Source organism: Ipomoea nil, unplaced genomic scaffold (assembly GCF_001879475.1).
Source record: "Ipomoea nil cultivar Tokyo-kokei standard unplaced genomic scaffold, Asagao_1.1 scaffold3056, whole genome shotgun sequence".
In the NCBI taxonomy this organism is placed as follows: domain Eukaryota; kingdom Viridiplantae; phylum Streptophyta; class Magnoliopsida; order Solanales; family Convolvulaceae; genus Ipomoea; species Ipomoea nil.
In genome coordinates, this window is record NW_017619484.1 from 457,866 (window position 1) to 480,625 (window position 22,760).

At 37.3% G+C, this 22,760-nt stretch overlaps 2 protein-coding genes across 6 annotated transcripts; both read right to left on the reverse strand.

Moving 5' to 3' along the window:
• Window positions 1–287: 287 nt before the first annotated feature.
• Window positions 288–6,158, reverse strand: LOC109164017. Of its 5 annotated transcripts, XR_002051373.1 has the most exons (8): window positions 5,971–6,156; window positions 5,306–5,352; window positions 5,107–5,219; window positions 4,886–5,025; window positions 3,624–3,705; window positions 1,603–1,745; window positions 1,320–1,352; window positions 288–587 (listed from the first exon to the last, which is right to left on the reverse strand). XR_002051373.1 is itself a non-coding variant. In XM_019312767.1 (7 exons), the coding sequence occupies exons 2-7, from the start codon at window positions 5,343–5,345 to the stop codon at window positions 555–557; spliced, it is 417 nt and encodes a 138-aa protein (XP_019168312.1). In that variant the 5' UTR covers window positions 5,346–5,352; window positions 5,971–6,158; the 3' UTR covers window positions 288–554. The 5 variants fall into 5 exon arrangements, 4 of the variants coding, with proteins under 4 accessions (XP_019168312.1, XP_019168310.1, XP_019168311.1 ...); XM_019312767.1 differs by lacking the exon at window positions 1,320–1,352 and having other exon boundaries at window positions 1,737–1,745; window positions 5,971–6,158; XM_019312765.1 differs by lacking the exon at window positions 1,320–1,352 and having other exon boundaries at window positions 288–671; window positions 1,633–1,745.
• Window positions 6,159–7,107: 949 nt separating this feature from the next.
• Window positions 7,108–8,391, reverse strand: LOC109164039. Its single transcript, XM_019312790.1, has one exon. The coding sequence runs from the start codon at window positions 8,389–8,391 to the stop codon at window positions 7,108–7,110; it is 1,284 nt and encodes a 427-aa protein (XP_019168335.1).
• Between the last annotated feature and the right edge of the window lie 14,369 nt (window positions 8,392–22,760).

Consider the following 22,760-nt stretch of genomic DNA (forward strand, 5'->3'; position numbering starts at 1 on the left):
TTTGGTTAGTTCTATTCTTCTCCTAAATACTGTCTAGTGAATCAGTACGAAATACTATATACTGAATTAGTGAGCTGCATGGTTAGTTCTATTCTTCTCCAATAGTGTCTACTGAATCAGTACGAAATACTGCCTGTTGAGGGTCTGTTGTCTCCTCACTAGGGTCTTTTTCCCCTTGTCTTTGTATGCACTCATGTGTACATTGTTTGATTTTTCCACTTGTTTTTGTGTGCATCCATGTGTTGTCGTATGTGCACTATCTTATTAGTTGGGATCAGATCATATCATATTGTTATAAAAAACATAATAACTTGCATCTGGTGGTAGTTATGTCCAACTGTCATACATCCAAATCTTCAAAAATCAGTGTTTTTCCCACAATCACTTTCCCTGGGTTAGGTAACTTTTGAATAGTGCATTTTGGAATGTTGTTGCAAGCTTGACATTCCTGGATTGGTGCATATTCATCTCAGACATCAGTATTTCTTGCATCAACTACATTCTTAGGTTTCACAGCTCTTGTGTGACCAAGAGCCCCTTGCGCAACCCACCGTCTAATTTTTCATCAAAACTGTGGATGTCTCCCCCTGAAATATAGTATTCACCACGAAATGCAAAGACATTCTCAACAACACTGAGAAACAAATCAAGAAATCAGACATCTCCTAAATACTATAACCCAACATAAATGAGCAAATACCAATTTTGGTCCCACGAGTATTAGCAAAATGACAGTTTTGGTCCACATGTTTAATTCCTACCAATTTTCATCCACGATTATTGTTTTAGTACCAATTTTCATCCACAACTATTGTTTTAGTGCCAAAATTCATCACGTCGGTCACCCCTTCGTTTAAGACATGCCGAAATATGAAATTATTAAGGGTAGTTTCGTGCTTTTCAAATTAGGATTCATATTTGTGCATGAATAAAGGGATTTAAGCCCTAAGATTTATCTCAATTCACATTTTTCCTCCTCAAATTAATGTAGGATGATGAGGAGAACTGCGAATTGGGATCAATCTTTGGGCTTAAATTCATTTAGTTATGCTCAAAATTGGAATATTAAGTTGAAAAGGACAAAAATGCCCTTAAAATTTTTAGATTTCAGGATGTTTTAAATAGATGGGTGACTGACGTGATGAATTTTGGTACTAAAATAATAATCGTGGATTAAAATTGGTACAAAAACAATAGTTGTGGATGAAAATTGGTAGGAATTAAACATATGGACTAAAACCGTCATTTTGCTAATACTCGTGGGACTAAAATTGGTATTTGCTCCAACATAAATTGCATGTATTAAAATATGTACTTACCCTACACACAGATTTTCTCTGAACAAAGTTGGCCTAGAATATTGATCACATATAAAAATAATCAAAAGAAAACCTCGACTAAAACGTGAAGCTTTAGTTGGATGGAAAAAGGGCAGATAGTAATTCCATTAAAGTGAATGTACATATACGTCGGCAAAATTGTTCCTTCTGAGAAATTCAGCAGGCACTTCATGTGGCATTCCCTTGGCAATGCCAAAGAATATGCCATTAGTACTAGGTTTAGGGGTACATATGAAGAACAGCATTTGCCAGATTAGGTTACCTTTCAGCATGAAACACGCAATTCTTGTATCATGCTGCCCTCCTTGAAAGCAAAGCCAACAGAAAACATAGGGCAGAATCAACTGACGATAATGCAATGATAAACACAACAACAAGAACGAGTGCAAGACTTGCCGTCTTCAGCTGCAGCAACAAAAGAAACTGCATCAGTTCTGCTTTTACTAAACATACGATACAATTGTTCTTGAATTTATGAGAATACAAACTAAAGTTAATTGAGACGCCTAAAAGATGAAAGGACTGTTTAAATATTGAATTTATCCATCAAAGCAAAAGATGCTACCATTGGACAATAGTATTGAGAGCCTATAATAGCTACATAGTAACACAAGAAATAACATATGTACTTTCTCCCATCTATACTGGCATTCAGGTCAAGGAATTGTGTGCTTTAGATGGGAACTAGCAGCTCTTTTATTTCAGTCAGAGCATGGGGCAAACCCAGTAAGAACACCAATAACCCTGGATGATAATTGAAGATCATTTGCCTGTACTAAAGCAGGGTAAATGATTTCTCATTAAAATGTTGAGATTAGACCCTAGTCAACTACTTTCTGTAATAGCAATGTTCATAGGAAACAGATAAACAGAAAGATCATAATCGAGCAAAAAAAATATAAAAATCATAAGCCATAAAATATAATGTCATAATATGATGGAAACTGAAACTTTATTATACAAAAACAAAACATCACATGAACATCCGAGGACTCCATGGATCTACTCATCCTCTAAATCTACTTCTATGACCATTATCAAAGATGACAGTATCAAAGGACTAGAAATTCACCGCCATAAGAACCCGCATCCTTGCATTTTTGCATCATTTAGGAACAGTTCTTCGAAAAAATGGTCTCTACTAATAGCTCTGATATTCAGAGATAAGAAACTCCATCATGCAATCTTGAAACATGCATCTAGTGGGAATTTTGTATCCATTAGCTTGAAAGTTGTTGCCATGGGTAAACCTAAGGGCCTATGACACAATGGTCACAAACTTGTTTTGAAGCTCAGTTGTTTCTCAGGCGAAGTATGTTTTCCGTCCTCAAAATTCAACATATTTAGTAATGAAAAACATTTTCCATTTTTCAACTTTTCCAACAATTTTCATTCTACAAATGGAAAACAAATGTTCGAGAAATGGGAACCAAAAAAGGTGTGCATGTACTGTTCACAAAACACCAGTAAACAGTAAGAAGGCTCTGTTCACCCATTTTTTACATTTGGAAATCAACATTGAAGTTGATTTCAAACTTTCTTTACAAAGTTCAAAAAATGGAAAATTTGTTTCCATTTTCAGTTAGGAGAATATTTCAACTTGAACAAAAACTCCATTTTTCCATTTTTGCTTTCTATTTTTCTGGAAAATTGAAAATATTACCATCTTCTAAACAATGCCTAAAGATCTATACTTCACATCCAAAAATAATAGTAAGATTTAAATTGAAGTTGAGCTTCTCCAAAACACATAACTGGCTGAACAATGAGTTAATAGCTATTTTCACACATTTTATTATATATTGAAAAATGAAATGGCAAGTTTCATTTCCTTTAACGTGTTGGTAAGGTTGTAGAGAACTAGAGATAGATACTACTACAACGATTTTGATAAAGGAAAAGCAACATACATTTTTAATAAAATAAATAAATAATAAAAAGCCTTCTCATTAGGCAGAAAACCAGTCCTCTCTCTTACATTATTAGCGCATATTATACAAAACACTATGCCATTTCACTGGAAGTCTGGAACTGAAGCAAACCACTATTACATTCTACTTCTGAGGCAGGCTACTTTAAATTTTCAATGAAGCAAAAAGGAAGTGAGTTGACAAAGTCTTACTCTGATTGAAGATCAGAATAAATTTTTTTTAAAATATAAATTGTTCAATGGTGAGAACTAGAAAAAAGTGGCAATCTATACAAAAGAGTGGAAAGCATGTCATCAAACAATATTGGTCTTCACTCTTCAGAAACGAAAGAGAGTTTAAATTTAGAACTAACCGTGCTCTGGATGCTTGGCCATTCTATGTACTTCAGCTGACTTGGCTGTTCAGCCAGAAATGACAGTAAAGTCTTAGTTACCCTGTATATTAAACAACAAATTCATTAGAAAGTGTTTCAATATACCTTACTTCATAATACGGCAGTCACGGAAAAAATAAATACAATAATTACTTTTTTAAAGGCTGGGATCTGCAATTATGGGACATCAGTTTTACAAAAATTATCACTCTAACAAATACGTGAAAATTTTCAAAATTACCACCCTAAATCAGAAGCACACAAGGAGCTACTTTATTTCATAAATTCTAACTTTGTTTCCTTCAAAATTTCCATAGGTATACAAGCAAGAACTGGAAGTACTGTTTCCATAGGTATGGATGAAAGGCACAATGCCGGTGGAAGCAACAACAAAGGTACGGCAAACTTTTGTATTTGCTCTTCTTGTATTTTTCAATGTTGGTTGGGTAGTGTTTTTTTTTAAGTGAAAAAAGCAATACAAATATATAACAACAGCAACATAGGTACAAATGTACAACAAAGATTGCTGCGGAGGCTGCTGCGGACACTGCTGCAGAGGGCACTTGAAGAAGACAGAGTAGTCTGATCAGGAATTAGGGATTTTTTCAGAAAATATAAAAATAAAAATATACACTTTGTATCAAAAAGACCAAAATGCCATTGTATTTAACGTCATTTAAACAGGTTTGTTAACGGAGGACCAAAAATGATCATGCCTCAATAATACTAGGACCAGTGGGGATGTTATGAGAAGTGGAATAACACCTATAAATCTAGGACAAAATATGGAATTAACTCTTCAAAATTACCACCCTAAATCAGAAGCACACAAGGAGCTACTTCATAAATTCTAACTTTGTTTCCTTCAAAATGTCCATAGGTATACAAGCAAGAATTGGAAGTCCTTTCTGTGAGTTTTGCTTTCTTCCCTAATCTTTTTCCTCTCACCACTTGATTCCAGCTTCCAAATGAAGAAAAATATTTCAAGATTTTAAAAGAATCCTTAGGAATGGGTCTATAATAATGATACTATAATAATGGATGAAAGAATGTACGGACAAGAGAGCCAAGTTGAGATTGTATGTGTTAAAATTTGTAACCTGTATCTTCATATTTGCAAACACAAGTCTCATGTCCACTCTTTTAGTTTTATCTATTTTCATATATGATCCTATTTCTTCCCTGTTCTACAAAACTATGACTGCAGAGGGCATGTGTAATTGTGTATGCAAGTAAAGTACCTGAACGGCTCCATTAAGAACCCGAAAAATGGGTTGTTGTCATCATCATCTCTCAAGTGCTGATGATTTCTTTGGACATATGAATAGCATTTGACATCATGACTCACAAAAGATGTATGCTCAATCTTTACACTAGTTATCTACCAAAAGGGAAAAACATCAAAATGCTCATATGGTATGATAAATATGTACATCTTGTAAACAGAGAAAGCAATAGTTACTTTCTTAGGTGTCAGTTGAACAGAAGAATGCTCTATGAAACTGAACCTATTGGGGCAATGAATTCGAAATGGCTGTGTGGGAGACTTTATGCCAGTTGTAAGTTGAAGAGTACCTACAGCTCATAGAACATTAGCCAATTAACCGAACTTTCAGCACAACTAATCAAATTGGCAAAAACAAAGCTGACATATATTGAACCTGAAAGGTAGGAGTTCCAGCTAGAAACAGACACCACCATCTCTAATCTATAAAGAAAAACAATAGACGTCAATTAACTTTTTGCTCATAAATTTAGAAATACAGGAGATTCCACGTTCATTTAGTCCTGAAACATGAAAACTAGTGATCAAACAAGCGAAATGTTGTGCTGATTACAGCTCAGCCATACGGAACAACAGCACATATACAGTCTCACTAACATTTTGACAGCCATAACTTTCATTATACCATAAATGTTCCAAATCCGCAGCCTTGGCACTGAACCACACAGCTACAGGCTACTGTCATTATAACAGTCATGGAAACCATTGCTAAATCATGTCATAAACTACAGCAATTGTGCGGTTGCTAATTATTGGTGCATATGTGACAGGCTTAAGCATTCGGTCTGGGCAAAAATTCTATATATCTTTAAATTTTGGGATTTCCAAACCCCAGTTTAGTTTGAATGATTGGGATACGTTATTTTGGTCTCAAATTTAGCTGGTTGGATTAGGTTAGAATCTGAGTAGTGTATCAACAGTGAGAAAAAATTCATTGAGAATAACTACAAAAGCAAAATTCACAGAACTAATGTACTTAAAACCCCAAAACTTAGTTTTAAAACGGAGCAAAAAATATGTTATGCGTAGGTAAGGAGTTACCTTTGATTTCAGAATGAGTGATGTAGAGAGGGGGAGAAATGAAGACGCTACTACAGGTATGAAATTGCAGTGGAGAAAAGTGAATGAACTCTATCTATCTCTCCCTCAAATCTCAATGCTTTGCGACGGCGCAAGAGAAGATAAAATTGAGCAGGGCAACAAGAATATTAGAACTGGAGGTGGAGGAGGGGAAATTTGATGAATGATTCACAAGTGAGACGATATAATAAATATGAATTTGATGTATTTTAAACATAAATTATGTCCATTATAAACATAAATTTTGTATTATATAGCTGAAGACACATAAACACTTAACAGAGAATTCATGTTCATAATGTACAGAATTCATGTCCATTATATCATGTTATGTGTATGTTTATAATTAACATGAATTCTATGCATTATAAACAAGAATTATGTACCTTATGAAATTAAATTCTGTGTATTAAACTAGAGTCTACAGTGTACTGTGGATCTTAGTTCACGATATAAATTGCTGCAAGGTACGTTATAATTTAATTGTTATACTAGTATTTGCCCCCGTGCGATGCACGGAATGAATTTGTTAAAATATTTTAAGAATATATTTGGATCGATATATAATTATATAAATTATTATATCGAATATTATATAATGCAATTGATGAATTGGGTTGGATCGATGGTATTTTCTAATGTTATCATTGCTTGAATTTGATCAAATAATTGCCCAAAATTAATAGTCAATGGGTAGATGTACGTATTAAGTGCTGAAACTTTAGATATTTTAAATATCAGTGTTCAGTGAATATATCTGGGGATCATATTTAATTTTGAGTGAATTATTAATATTCATTACATTTTCTAATTGGTCTAATTTGTTTTCCATCTTTAAGCAAAATTTTCCTTACACATTCTATACATAATTTTATATCTTTATATATGCGTGTTGTCATGGTTGAAAAAATCGCTAGGCGCCGATTAATCGGCGCCTAGGCCCGATTTTTGCAACACTGCGTGTTGTAATGAGGTCCTATAATTTTGAATAAAGATATGCTACAAAATCAGTCATAATTAATTTCTTTTGAATCATTCATATGTATTGCAAGAACATTTCCACCTTTTTTTTTTTGAAAGTCAACCTGGCGGTTGTATTTATAGAAGAGTTAAAATAGAGTCTGGTGGAACATTGTCCCAGTACATAGCAGTATTGAAACTAAGTGCTGAAGTAGCTAATGTATGAGCTAATAAATTCTGTAATCTAGGAATGTAAAGCACTGAACAATAATTAAAGGTAGACATATAGGTTCTGCAACTATCGATAGCATAACCTAAATGCGAGCGTAACGTGGCTGGTGGCCCAGTTAAGTAGCACTGTAGCTGTTGACAATCCGTATGAATCTGTATAGATAGTTCATTCCTCCTTTTAAGCCATGGTAAAACCTCTTTGCATGCCAAAGTCTCGGCCATGAGCGGTGAGTGGCAACCTGTTAACGGGGCGCTGAAGGCAGATATGTAGTGGCCATTGGCATCGAGGAGTACCGCACCAACAGCTGCAACATTGGTTCCTCGATGATAACTCGCGTCCATATAACATTTGACGGATGTCATCATCTCGCCAATCACAGATTCCAAAGTGGCAGCATGCGGCGGTGGCAGTCCATTCCCGGCAGGCTCGGCGTTCGGTCCCAGCGGCGGCAGTGGCTGCTGTTCAGCAGTAAGGTGGTGGCTGGCCGTTCGTGGCTGTGACGGCGGGACACGATGGTGAATATCTTTCCATGCTTTCATTGTGGCTGTCGCCACTGACAATAATTTCGTTGGTCTTGGTAGACAGGCATCCCATACCGCTCCGTTTCTGGCCCTCCAAAGATGGTATAAAATTGCAGCTGCATAAACAATTCCATCAAAGTCTAGAACATTCAAGATTGCACTAAACCAATCATGAAAAATATTTGTGACAATATTGGGGATTGGAAGGTTGGATTTTGCCCAAATGGAGTGTGCATAGTCACACAAAACTAATGCATGCATGGTATCTTCATTCACATTTCCACACATGGCACACATTGGGTTAACATCCACTCTCTTTATAAGCAGATTGTTAGTGGTAGGAAGGATATCACAAATAGCTCTCCATAGGAATGTCTTCCACTTTGGTGGTATTTTTAATTTCCATAAGGTTAGCCATTCATTAAAAATACCATTAGAATTATTCTCATAACTCCCCACTATATGCCTGTAGCCACTCTTGACTGAATAACATCCATTAGGATTACCATACCAATACCATATATCATCATACTCAGGGGCAATTGGTATACTCTGAATTCTGGGTATATCACTCGGTTGGAAAATATCTGCCAATATATGTGGATCCCAGGTACCTGTATCATGATCAATTAGCCCTATTACTTTGGCCCCAGACAGATATTGCGGCATTTCCGTGTGAATCATAGGATCCAGTTCATCATTCAGCCAGGGATGCTACCATATCAAGGTAGAATTTCCATTCCCAATTCTTCTTCTTACGCCACCACATACTAGCTCTTTTGCTGCCATGATACTGCGCCAACAAAAACTTGGATTATTTCCTATAGTTGCCTCTAGGAAAGTATCCTTTGGATAATATCTTGCTTTATAGACTTTGGCTACCAATGAGTCTATGTTAGTGAGCAGCCTCCATGCCTGCTTTCCTAACATTGCCAAATTAAATGCCCTTAAATCTTTAAATCATAGTCCACCATATTTCTTTGGGATACACAATTTATCCCAGGCTTTCCAATGTATGCCACGATCCGTACCTGACCCCCACCAGTACCGATTCATAATACGCTCAATAGCCGTACAAACAGATATTGGTAGAAGAAAAACACTCATTGAAAAAGTTGGCATTGCCTGAGCCACACTTTTCAACAATATTTCCTTCCCGGCCTGCGTTAGCAACCTCTTATTCCAAGATCCAATCCTTTGCTTGATTTTATCCTCAATGTATGCAAATGCCGCCTTTTTGTTTCGTCCCACAAAAGAAGGCAGCCCCAGATATTTCCCAAAGTTGGGGGCTTGTGTAACACCCAGTATTTGTGCCACCATATCTTTATCATTCTGCCCTGTATTCCTGCTGTAGCATATGCTGGATTTGTGATAGTTTACTTTCTGGCCAGATAAACTCTCATATAACTGTAAACAATTCTTTATTTCAGATGCTTCATGTCTATTTGCTCTAAAAAATAGTAGGCTATCATCTGCAAAAAAATAAATGAGAGATCGGTGGTGCACCTCTAGCAACCCTGCAACCATGTATTAAACCTTTATTCTGAGCCTGTTGCAATAATAGTGAGAGGCCCTCTGCACATATGATAAACAAATACGGAGATAATGGGTCTCCCTGGCGGAGGCCACGCGTGGGTGTAATGGAGGTACTACGAGCGCCATTTATCATAAAGTTATACGACACAGTGGTCACACACATCATAAGTAACTCAACCCATCTATCATCAAAGCCTAGAGCTAACAACATCCCACGAAGGAAGGGCCATTCCATGCGGTCATAAGCTTTGGCCATATCCAGTTTGAGTGCACTCCACCCTACCGCCCCGCACTGTTTTCTATTCAGGTAGTGCCCTACTTTCGCAGCTATAAGAATATTATCAGTAATCAGCCTGTCTGGAATAAAAGCACCCTGGGATGCAGATATTAAATTTTCCATTAACGGCTTCATTCTCTGCGTAACCATCTTAGCCATTATCCTGTATATCACATTGCTTAATGCTATCGGGCGAAAATCTGCTACCACTTCAGGGTTTTTCTTCTTGGGGATGAGTACTACATCTGTATCATTCAAATTGGAGGGGAAAACTCGGTTGTTTAGGCAATTCATTATAAATGCCGAAACATCGCTACCAACTATATCCCAGAATTGTTGATAAAATCCTGGGTTCATACCATCTGGTCCAGGAGCTTTGTCAGGGGCCATCGCAAATAGGGCATCTTTAACTTCAAATATCTCAAAGGGACGTAATAATAACTCATTCTGATCCTGGGTTACTCGGGGATACTCCAGAAAATAGATTGTCACCATTCAATGGGTTACAAGAAGAAAATATATGGCTAAAATAATCCAAAGTAACTGCACTCATAGCATCACCTTCCACCCAATCCCCACTATCATTCATAAGTTTATAAATAGTATTTTTCTTCATACGATGAGAGGCGTACCTGTGATAGAATTTCGTATTAGCATCTGCATTCTTTAACCAGTGTTATTTGGCTCTTTGCCTCCAGTAAGCATCCTCTTGGATCTCCATATTACTCAGAATTCCCTCCAGGCGCTGGAATTCATTCAAGGATGCCAAATCAGTACGACCCCTAAGATGTAACTGTTGCTTCTACAGGTGTCTGATTTTTTCACCAAACTTATGATACCGGTCTCCACCCCATCTGGACAATTTGTTCCCACAGTGTGTTATACAGTCCTGGATCCCTTCACTCCTCCCCTCCTCCCATGACTTCTCCACCACATTCCTGCATCCGTCATCATATAACCAGGCCATTTCAAACCGAAACCCCCTCCTTCCTCCTCCTCCGTTTTGTAAAATTCCATGGACACTCAAAAATAATGCAGAATGATCAGATTTCCTCATTAGATTATTAATCACCCTAGCCCCAGGCACAACTTCACGCCAATCATTAGATGCTAATACCTTATCCAAACGTTCTTCAATGCAGGCTGGCGTACCCTTTCCTTTTTCCCAAGTAAACCGGTAACCCTCCATAGGTAACTGAGTCAAGCCACACTGGTCAATAGTCTCCCCAAAGCCGCGTAGGAGATTATTAGGGTGCGGATTACCTCCTCTCTTCTCGTGCTGGAATAGGAGATCATTAAAATCTCCAATCATAACCCATGGTAAAGTAGACCGGGGTGCAAAGGATTTTATCAACTCCCATGCTTCTGCCCTCCTATGGCGCTGAGAATAGCCATAATAACATGTCATTCTCCACCTCGGAAAGCTAGACATTTTAACTTCAATATCAATGTGATTTTTATAATAACTCAATAAACTCGCCGTATTATTCTTTCGCCACAGTAGTGCTAAACCACCACCACCCTGCGGTGTCGGATCAACATAAAAAAGACCATCAAAACCAAGGGTGACACGAATTCTTTCAGCATGTATTCGTTGCACCATGGTTTCCATAAGAAAAATAAAATCAGGCTTCTTCTTGGACGCAAGGTCCGTTAATTCTCGAACTGTTCGTGGATTGTCCAAGCCACGACAGTTCCAGCTGATAGTACTCATGATGACGGGCGGGTCTGGGAACCAGAACCCGCCATGGACAAGTTTTTTTGGATCTCTGTCATAATCACATCTCCACCAACACGCACATTACCCCCATCATTGAGCTCAGCCCTTCTTCTCTTGCTCGCAGCCGTGACCACATCACCTTCCACCTGGTCACGTGAAGGCTCAGTTGGCCCCCCTTCTTGCCCATCAACCCGTGGCCTATGCACCATATCTGGCCGTGTTCCTGCCATCGGGTTACCATTCATATCAAGTAGCCACGAAGCACCCACCTTTCGCGGTCCTTTTCTAAAACCAGCACGTAAATTCTCGTCATACGGATATTGCTCAACCGGTACCTTTGCATCCTGCGCCTTCAAGCAGTACTTATGAAGATGCCCCATCATACCACAGAAGTAACAAAAGTGGTGTAACCTCTCATATTTGAAATTTACCCAACAAGTCGTTTTATCCCTCTTCATTAGTTTCATGCGCCGTTTTAGCGGTTTCAAGACCGAGATTGAAACCCTAATCCGGTAAAACGTCTTCCAAGGTGCATTCGCGAATCTATCATCAATCTTGATAAAAACACCCAAAAAATTTCCCACCTGTTCCAAAATAAGATCCGAAGTATAGCCCAACGGCAAGTCATGCACCTGTATCCAACGACACCGAGACCGGTATCTCACCATCGTGAATTTGCTTGCAAACAAAAGTGTGGTTCTCAAAGGACCATGGACCACCATCTAGAACCAACTGAATGTCCGTGTCATGGAAGAACACAAAGAGAAAAAGCCCCGGTTGCAATTCCGAGACCCGAACCCCCTTCACCGGTTGCCATACCGAAGCCATGACCTGGCTCATATACTCCGCCTTCACAAGCTTGGTAGTCAGGAACCTACCAACTAGCCGCCATGTTGGAACTGTCTCGGCCGGCTGTTCAGCGCCCTCTTCCACCGCCGGCACAAAAACATCATCTTCTTCGTCGTCCAAGGTCACGTCCGCCCATCGCCGCCACAGCCTGCTGCGTTGCCGCTACTTGCTCCGCCCCTTCCATCACTATTACGCCGATGCAGAACCCGGAGAGAACACACGAAAAGCGCCGGAAAATCTCGATAAACAAGAGAGAGAGAGGGAACCATAGAAAACCCTAGAGAGAATTTCTTGACTACGTTTTCGTATTATATGAACATTTCCACCTTTAATTACACAATTTTCCTTATAAATTGTGGATAGTAAACGATTCTATTCAATTTTCCATTTGTAAATATATCTCTACACAACTATATTTCCAGTAACATATATACACACATTTTTTTTTTTAATATTTCCAGTAACTTTACATTTTATAAAATATATAACCGAGATTAATATCTTTTCCATCTCGGCTAAGCTTTTTTTTGACATACTCGGCTAAACCTTATAATTACACAACCCTTATATTATTAGTATAAAATAACATTTGGAGTAAAAATTATTAATTTTCATATCGATTAATATTCTTTTTTCCATCTCGACTAAACCTTATATTTTCATCTCGTATTGCAAAACATTTTCCATCTTTAATTACAAAATTTTTCTTATAAATTGTGGATACTAAATGATTCTATTTCATTTTCAATTTTTAAATATATATATCTTTACATAATTATATTTGAGTAACCTATATATAGAGATTTTTTTATATTTCCAGTAACTTTATATTTTATAAAATATATAACCGAGATTAATATTCTTTCTATATACTTAGTCAGTTTGGAAGTATTTTTCATTTTCAGACTTTCAGTCAATTATTAATAGTCATTTTCTATTTCAATTGGCCTAATTTTCGTGTCATTTTTATTCTCAGTCAATTATTCTTTTTAATACATATTAATTAATTATTTAATTAATTAACTAAGAATTAGATTCCTTGAAATCATTCCCTACAACTAAGAACCATATTTTTAGATTCTCTCTCTAGGCTAAGCTAGGGTTTCGGTTCCCTTCCTTGGATTGCCGAGGGCTTCTTCGACTATCTCTGGTTCTTCTCTACGACGAAGGTCGGCGTCTCTAACAGTACGAGCATGGAGGCAGCAACGGAAGCAGGTGTTGTGGAGCATTTGTCCGAGCGGTGGGCGGACATGGCCTTGGCGGAGGAGGAGGAGGTGTTCACACCGGCGGGGCAGGATGACGCCGAGGAGACGGTGGAGGCAAGGGCGATGTGGAGGTTGGTAGGCCGGTTCTTGACAACGAAGATAATCAAAGTTGAGTTCATGAGCCAATTTATGACTTCGGTATGGCAACCGGTGATGGGTGTTCATGTAACGGAGATTCAACTGGGGATGTTTTTGTTTGTGTTTTATCATGAATCCGACATGCAATATGTTCTAGATGGTGGCCTGTGGTCGTTTGAGAACCATACCATAGTTTGTAAGCAAGTTCGGGATGGTGCAATACCGGTTACCATTCCGCTCGATATTGTTGATATGTGGGTACAGTTACATGCGCTACCACTTGGATATACCTCGGATGTGATCTTGGAACAGGTCGGGAATTTTCTGGGAACTTTAGTTAAGATTGATGACAGGTTTGCAGATGCACCATGGAAAACGTTCTACCGAATTAGGGTTTCGATTCCTGTGCTGAAACCGCTAAAACGACGAATGAAATTTTTAAAACGAGACAAGTCGACTTGCTGGGTAAGTTTTAAATATGAGAGGCTGCATAACTTTTGCTTTTTCTGTGGAATGCTTGGACACTTGCATAAGTTCTGTTTGAAAGCCCGGGAGGCAAACATACCGTTAAAGCAGTACCCCTATACGGACGAACTGCGTGCAGGGCAACGGAGGGGGCCACGAAAGGTTGGAGCACCGTGGCTATTGGATAAGGAGGGGAAGCCAATACAATCGGCGGCGACCGTGGCTGCTGTACTGCCAGGAGGGCTGACCAGCGGTAATGCCGCGGGGTCAGGTTCTGGCCGGCAGGGGCCCGAGCTGATTCTTGTGGCGGCTACGAAGAGGAGGCTGGAAGGGGATAGTGGTAATGGGTTGGAGGGTGATGATAATGAGGATGTTGCAATGACAGAGGTTTAAAAAAACTTGTTTATGGCGGGTTCTGGTTCCCAGGCCCGCCCATCATCATGATTACTCTAAGCTGGAACTGTCGTGGCTTGGGCAATCCACGAACAGTTCGTGAAGTGATAGACATTGTGACACGTAAGAAGCCAGATTTTGTTTTTCTCATGGAGACTAAGGTGGGACGAATACATGCTGAGCATATGCGTGTCCAACTTGGTTTCGATGGCCTTTTTTATGTTGATAGTAGTGGTAGAAACGGTCTAAGCGGTGGACTAGCTTTGTTGTGGCGAAAGAATAATACAACAAGGCTCTTTAGCTTTTCGAAAAATCATATTGATGTGGAGGTGAGTATTACGGGCTTTTCGAACTGGAGAATGACATGTTATTACGATTTTCCAGAGCGGCATAGGCGGTATGAGGCTTGGGATCTGATTAAATCGCTAGCACCACGATCTGACCTTCCACACCCTGATAATCTTCTTCGCGGATTTGGGGAAGTTATTGAGCAGTGTGGGTTATCACAGTTGCCAATGAATGGATATCAGTTTACATGGGAAAAGGGAAAGGGCACGGAGGACTGGATTGAGGAGAAATTGGACAAGGTGTGACAGATGATTGGCGTGGTGTGGTTCCTAAGGCCAGTGTCACGAATATATTGACAATGAAATCAGACCACTCAGCCATATTTTTAGGGATACATGGTTATAATGAGCAAGGGAGCATGAGACGGAGCGGTTTCCGTTTTGAGATGGCATGGCTATATGACGAGGGGTACAGGGAGGTGGTGGAGAGATCATGGGATGATGGGAGGAGTATGGGTTTGCAGGATTGTAATCAATCTTGACTATATTATCTTGCATTTGTAAACTTAGAATTGCCCATTTAAATACGCAAATTTAACATTCAATTATCTAAACAGTTCCAATATAATCTTGTCTTGATATACTTTAAAGTACTTATTTAAAACACAAAGGGAACCAAAAGTGAATCTATCTTCTTTCAACCTGCATTTCTGGTGGTGGCAAGCAAAAATTTGTGTTAACTGCAGGTCAATGATGAATGTGTAAACTAACTAACTCAAAACAAAACAAAATTAGTAGCTTGTTTACTACTTTACTATACTGAAAACAATGCACAAACGAAAAGCAGAAAATTGGAGAAGTGTTATAAAGGCAAGTCCTGAGTCGAAGTACCCCAAACCATCCTGCACCATTTGAGGGGGGACACAAGTTTCCTCCCAAACTTTGGGAAAAAAAAGGGAACTACAGCATAGATATGAATTTGTATCCTCAATGGTTCAGTTTTCAATACATATTGAGGCATCAGGTATTAATCTTTTCTTCTTCATCTTGACCTCAGTCTATGTCAGTTGCATGGCTCTCTACTAAAGGTATGAGAGAAGTAGATTGTAGAAAGACATGAAAATCACAAAAGCAAATACATAGACTAAAGAAGAAAGTCACTTCGTATGACAGTTGAGGTAGGCAATAAACATGCAAAAAGTATATAAATATATTTGTGGGGTTACATCTCAGCAAGGGACCTTATGTACTCACCCAGGGCCCACGCTTGGAAGGGGCCCACCAGACTGTACATACACATACCCTTTTATATATACTATAGATATAGTATAATAATTTTGTATAGCTTCATGTTAATAAAGTGGAAGTTAGTTTAGCCGGTAGGATATGTGGTTTTTATGGTATAGATCTAGGGATCGAATCATCTCCTATTATATCATGTGTATATATACTGTTACACGCATCTCTATTTCCATACATTAATGTTTTAATAAAAATAAATAGTTCTATACATTAAACTTTTCCTCTCTTACTCTTTAGGATATTATTATATAGTATTAAAATTGTAACTTAAGAAATTTCTTTATATTTTTAATTTGTATTATTTAAAATTTATTTTGTAATTTTTTTTTTTTACCTTTTTATAATTATAGTGAGATTTATAATATAGATTGATTTGTGATTCGTATCAAATTTTGAATCTATTTCTATTTGAATAATTTACTACTTATGTTTAAAATATGTGCTATTTTGTTAATTTTATAATGAGTTATGTATCTATAATATATTTTGTGATTTAGTTATGAAAAATATTTTTAAAAACAGTTTAATTTTATTATTATTATTATTATTATTATTATTATTATTATTATTATTATTATGAATTATCTAGGCAATGTAGTTTAGACGTCCTATTGTGCATCATCGTATTCAAATTAATTTAGAAAAACTTGAAATTGATTTAACTAAAAGGAAAAATATTTATAAATATATATGATAGCAATATAGAAGATGTGTTATTTATTATGTGTTTTTTATTTGAACTATTTTATCCAATTAATTATGTATTATATTTTATTATTATGAATATCTTTTATCACGTTTAGCCTATTTTGATTTATTTATTGCTTCCAATAATTAAGATTTTATGTTATGCTCTTATTGTAAGCTTTTTTTATATATAAATTTTTACTAAAAATTACTTATTATTTATAATAATAATAATAATAATAATAATAATAATAATAATAATAATAATGTGATTCTCTATAAGCTCATTTTATTTTAAATTATTTATTCATTTTTATAAAGTGAGTATGACCAACACTTAGGGACGAAATTTACAATTATCCTAAAATTTAGGGACGAAAAGTACAAATTTTTCAATTCTTTATATATGAAAGCACTAATGCGGTTAATGCTTATTTCGAATTTAGGAATGCATCTAGAATTGTTTTCATGTGTATTTATAATTATTAAAAACTTGTAAATCTTCAGTTATTTGATATTATTATTTTCCCTTACTTAATTTAAATTTTAATTATAAAAATATATATTAATTTAATATAGGGCCCATTTTTGTTGCTACGCCCTGAGCCTATAAAATGATAGGACCGGGCCTGTACTCACCTTCTAAACATTGGTTGTAAACAATAGTTTTTCTCTTTTTTAGGATATATTGTGGCCATAAAATTTTAGTAACTAGATCCATAACTAATTCAAGTACGGAACAGAACCTACATTGAGAAGGAACACAAACAAATCCTCATGGTACACCGAACCAACTGTTACAAAGCAATGCTGAACTTCATTATAAGTCTGTCCTTCACCAAAAAAACAAATAAATAAATAAATGAAAGAATAAATCAGCTATCAATTAGAACAATAAAATCAATCAAGGGCTTAGATGCGTCTGGCCACTAAGAAAGATTCAATTCAACAAAGCCTAATCCCAAACAAGTCTGGATTGGCAATATGGATTTTATTCTCCATTCAGCTATCTCTAGAACTAGTTGGAGGCATAACTTCTAAACACTAGCTGTTTCACTTGTGTGCACTGAACTTTACGCTATCATTCAATATACAGAATTTGAATTTTATGATTAATGCAAAAGTATATAATATAACTTGTATTAAACTAAATTCATTATTTTTACAATATAATTAGCAGAGAAAATTTCAATTTTGGTCATACGACTATAGGGGCCTTGTTAATTTCAACACCTAACTTTCAAAAGTATCAATTCAGTACCTTGAGTATGTAATTTTTCTCAATTTAGGTCATTCCGACCAATTTACCGGTCAAATTTGACCGGAGAAAATAATAGGCACAAAACTGAGGGGCAAATGAATCTTTTCATCCTCTGCTCCTAATTGACCAGATCGCGTTCTTGAGCCGGTTCACCAAATCGACTCCACTCCCTCCCTCACTATTAGACCTGCGTATTGTTCTACTCTATCTCGTAAATCAATTCCTAATTTGTTTCACAACCCTAAAGTGAACAACACAGACGAACGAAGGTGAAGACGTCGAAGGAGTAAACAAGTACTCTGGCGAACACAGACGAAGGAAGGTGAACACAACGACGAATGGCTATGTCGTCTTCTGGTAGTGGAATGGGTAGTGCGTCCAATACTCTCGAAGCAAGTAAGATTTACTTAGTCTTGTAAAAATTACTCTGAAATTGGAACCTTTCGCATTATTCTGTTTTTCAGAGTATTTCTTGTGTGTATGTGAGTAGAGTATAGTGTAAAGTAGCAATGGTGATATTCTCTCTGACTGGGCTTTATATATGTTGAGAAGATGACATGTGGGGACCATTTTACTTGTATATTTGTGTTAGATTAAGGACATATTCTGAGAAAGTTGCTTGTGGGGTCCAATGTATTGAATATTTAAATTTTATGAGTAGGTTTGCTTGGGGGGGGGGGGGGGGGGACCACTGTGTTTATCTTTTTCTTGAAATGTCATGTGCATATATTGAAGTTTGTAGTTTAGTTATACTGACATATGCTTTTACTTTATTGTTTTACTATTTTGGTGCTTTCCAGAAGATAAACTTGGCTTCTTTGAAATTGCTCTATTTCACAATGGAATTATAAATAGGCAAGGTGAAGTGAAGTATTTGGGGGGTGATGTAGAATTATATGAAAGTGTGGATGCTAAGGAAGTCTGTATACAGTTCTTCAAGGATAAGATCAAAGCTCTAGTGTATTCTGAAATAGGAGCCAACATTTATGATTTTACCACTGAAAGGTTGAATTTACTTCAAACTGACTTTGATGTTGCAAAATGTCTAATTAATGCACAGAAAGATGGGAAAATATTAGAGATATGGGTGGAAACAGTGGATGCTACTGATTTTATTGAAACAGAAATAGATTTCTTTGAATCTGAGGGTGAATGGGACAGTGACTTTGAGCTTGAGGTTGAGTGTTTAAACAAGGATGAGAAGTGTGCTGATGGTGGTAATGATGAGGAAGATGGTAAGGGTGTGAAGGCTTTGTTAGAGGCTGACAGAAACAGGAAAAGGAACAGGAACATAAAGATTGAAAGTGATGTTGAAGATGGTAACGGTGTCATGGTTGAGCTAGAGCCTGACAGAAACAGGAACAGAAACATAAAGATTGAAAGCGATGTTGAAGATGGTAATGGTGTCATGGTTGAGCACTTGAGCTAGAGCCTGACAGAAACAGAAACAGAAACACAAATGATTTTGATGAGATCAACTTCTCTGATGATGCCTCATTAGTGAATTCTGACAGTTATGTAGATAATAAGTGGACTATTTTTAGACCTGCCACTGACATGCAAGATCCACAGTTTACATTAGGCATGACTTTTGCATCCAAGCAACAATTTAGAGAAGCAATTAGAAACTATGGTTTAAAAAATGGGAAAGATATTAGAACTCTTAGAAATGATAAGCAGAGGGTTATAGTTGAGTGCTCACAACATGGTTGTCCTTGGAGAATAGGACTGATGAAAGTACAAAACTCTTTGTCTTGGAGGATTCTAAACATGGTGGATGTGCATGAAGGTTGCTGTTGGGTTTGGGAGAACTCTTTAGTCAAAGCAAGTGTTGTTGCAAAGAGGTGGTGTAAGGAATTAAGAGACCATCCTGAATGGATGATGAAAAAATTCAGAGATAAAGTGAGCAGTGAAGAGGGTTTCTATCTAAGTAATCAACAAGCCTATAGGGCAATTTGGAAGGCTAAGAAACAAAGACTAGGTGATGATGAAGACAGCTTCAAGAAGATTTGGAACTACCATGATGAAATTTTAAGGACAAACCCACACACCACTTGTATTGTCAAGGACAGAGATTTGGCTGATGGATCTGGGTAGAAGAGATTTTTAAGGATGTACATGTGCTGGGATGTTAGCAAACAAGGCTTCAAGCATTGTAGACCCCTCATAGGAGTGGATGGATGTCACTTGAGATGTTCTACAGGTGGGATATTACTTACTGCTGTCTGTGTGGATGCTAATGACTGCATTTTCCCCCTTGCATATGCTATTGTAGAAGGTGAGAATAAGGAGTCTTGGAGTTGGTTTCTAAGATTGCTCAAGGATGATTTGCAGATTTTAGACCACTGTGAGCAGGATTTCTGTTTTATAAGTGATAAACAAAAGGGATTAATTCCAGCTTTTGTTGCAGTCTTACCTGGAGTAGAGCACAGATTTTGTGTGAGGCACCTACATTCCAATATGAAAGTGGCAGGGTTTCAAGGCAGAACACTGAAGGATAGTCTGTGGGCTTGTGCTAGGGCAACAACTATGACTTCATTCAGTACTGCTTTAAGCAAATTTAGGGAATTAGATGAAGAAGCATATCAATGGTTAGGTGATAAGGATCCTAAGGAATGGTCTAGATCCCACTTCTCAACAGTTAGCCATTCTGACATGTTGGTGAACAATATTTGTGAGTCATGGAATTCAGCTTTACTTGGGGCAAGGGAGAAGCCTATTATTGACTGTCTTGAAACAATTAGGAAAATGTTAATGGCCAAATTCTTCGAACAAAGACAAAAGGCAGCTGGTTGGAACTCGGTTATCTGTCCTAAAATTGTTGGAAAAATGAAGCAAATTGAAAAACAAGCTGCTAGATATTTGGCTACCTAGTGTGATTTTTTTAAGTTTGAAGTCCAACATCTGTATGGAGACCAACAAGAGGTAGACTTGGAGAACAAAAAATGCTCTTGTAGGAAGTGGGATCTCACTGGGCTTCCATGCAAGCATGCTGTGTGTGCTATTTGGAAAAAGAATGGCAATGGAGCAGTTTACGACTTTGTACATCCATGTTACTCTAAAAGGAGACTTATCTGAAAATATACAAGGGCTCAATTAACCCTATGGCTGGTCCAGATGAGTGGCCAATCAGTAACAACACTCCTCTACTGCCCCATATCTATTCTGCCAAGGTTGGGAGGCCTAAGAAGCTAAGGAAGAAATCTGCGGGTGAGGATGAGCCTGAGAGACCGAAGTTGAGTGTGGATGGAGTATATGTCTCAAGAAAGCACATACAGTTGCACTGCTCCCTTTGTAAGCAGGCTGGACACAATTCAAGGAGATGTCCATCTAATCCAAAGCAAAAGGTAATATTCCTTGTGGTATATAATTTTATTTAGAGTATTTGAATCTATGCATGATTTGTAACTAACAGTAGTGTATTGTTTTCCATGAAGCCAAAGAAAAAGGTGATTTATTCCACTAAACAAATCCCCATCCACATCACTAAGCAGCAGGGAGTGAGTCAGCAGCAGGGAGTGAGTCAAGAGGTTGGGCAGCAGGATCATGGAGTGAGTCAGCAGCATGGACTTAATGAAGAGGTTGGGCAGCAGCAGCACCATGGAATCAGTCAAGAGGTTGAAGCTCATGTGCATCATGGAGGCAATGAAGGTCTTGGGGAGCAGCCTACAGTGAGCAAAAAGAAGAGCACACCGAAAAGGAAATCCAACCGTAAGAAGCCATATTATACGAGGAGCAAGACAACGATGAAGTCCAAATTTTTTGGAAACATTGATGAGCCAATCAACGTAGACTAGACTAGACTGACTGATGTACTACTTTTGTTTTTTGATCACTGAACATAAGCCTTAATTGATGTAATACTGTTGATTACTTTTGGTGTTTTTGGATCAGTGATTATAAACCTTATTGCTGGAATGGTTGGAATTGTTTCAATGAATGTGAACATTCTGTTGGTATAATGGAAGTCTGTTGTACTTATAATGGCAGTGTGCTTTAGTTATTTAATGGCAGTGTGCTTTGGTGAATTAGGGCAGTGTGCTTTAGTTATTTAGGCAGTGTGATTTGGTTATTTAGGCAGTGTGCTTTACTTATAATGGTAGTGTGGCTGTTTAGTTTTGTAAAGGAATGTTTGGTTATTCAATGACAATTCAAATGGCAATAGGATCACTTGTTTACATTACCAAAAAGATAACTTCATTACATTACCAAAAGGATCACTTCATGTCTTGCTTACATTACATTACCAAAAAGATAACTTCATTACATTACCAAAAGGATCACTTCATGTCTTGATTACATTACATTACTGACAACATAAGCTACAACTACTACAATCAATATTACTACCAATTTGTTCAACCACTTCAACACTTTTCCATCCTCCATCTTCTAACCTTTAAGCTTAGTATTTAGTGTTCTGATTTCTTCATCTTGTCTATTTATGCGTTTTAGCAATCCCGGTATGATTCGCTTCGAACGATAGCAAATTGGAGGATCATACCAATCCACAAATCCACACCCCACCTGACTCTGTATTCACACAAAAACACAAAAATCAAACTTTACCAAAAAAATAACAAACTGCAATCAGTACCATCCCAGTTTGCAAAAATAACCATTGCAGTCAGTAACCAAAAATAATAATATATAAACAAGCATAATAAACCACAGCTTTGAAAATTAAACAACACCATTGCAGCATGGAGATGGGGAATGGCACGGCATTGCAAAAATTAACTAACACCATTAACGAATTTGCAAAATCTTGGGAAAGCAAATTTTCTCTTAACCAAAACTAATGATAATTACTTACCATACTACCACGGCATTGCCAAAATCTCCGACCTGAATTCTCATTTGTCCATGAAGTTCGAATCTTTAATTGATGACCACATCTACAATGGTGAATTGGGAA

Bases quoted from the DNA above. Each gene is read 5' to 3' on its own strand.
- LOC109164017 (XM_019312765.1), bottom strand. From the start codon at position 5,345: ATGGTGGTGTCTGTTTCTAGCTGGAACTCCTACCTTTCAG. The intron at 5,220-5,305 runs GTTCAATATATG...TATGAGCTGTAG, and splicing joins CTGGAACTCCTACCTTTCAG to GTACTCTTCAACTTACAACT. The intron at 5,026-5,106 runs GTAACTATTGCT...CCCTTTTGGTAG, and splicing joins TTCAACTGACACCTAAGAAA to ATAACTAGTGTAAAGATTGA.
- LOC109164039 (XM_019312790.1), bottom strand. From the start codon at position 8,391: ATGCCGCAATATCTGTCTGGGGCCAAAGTAATAGGGCTAATTGATCAT.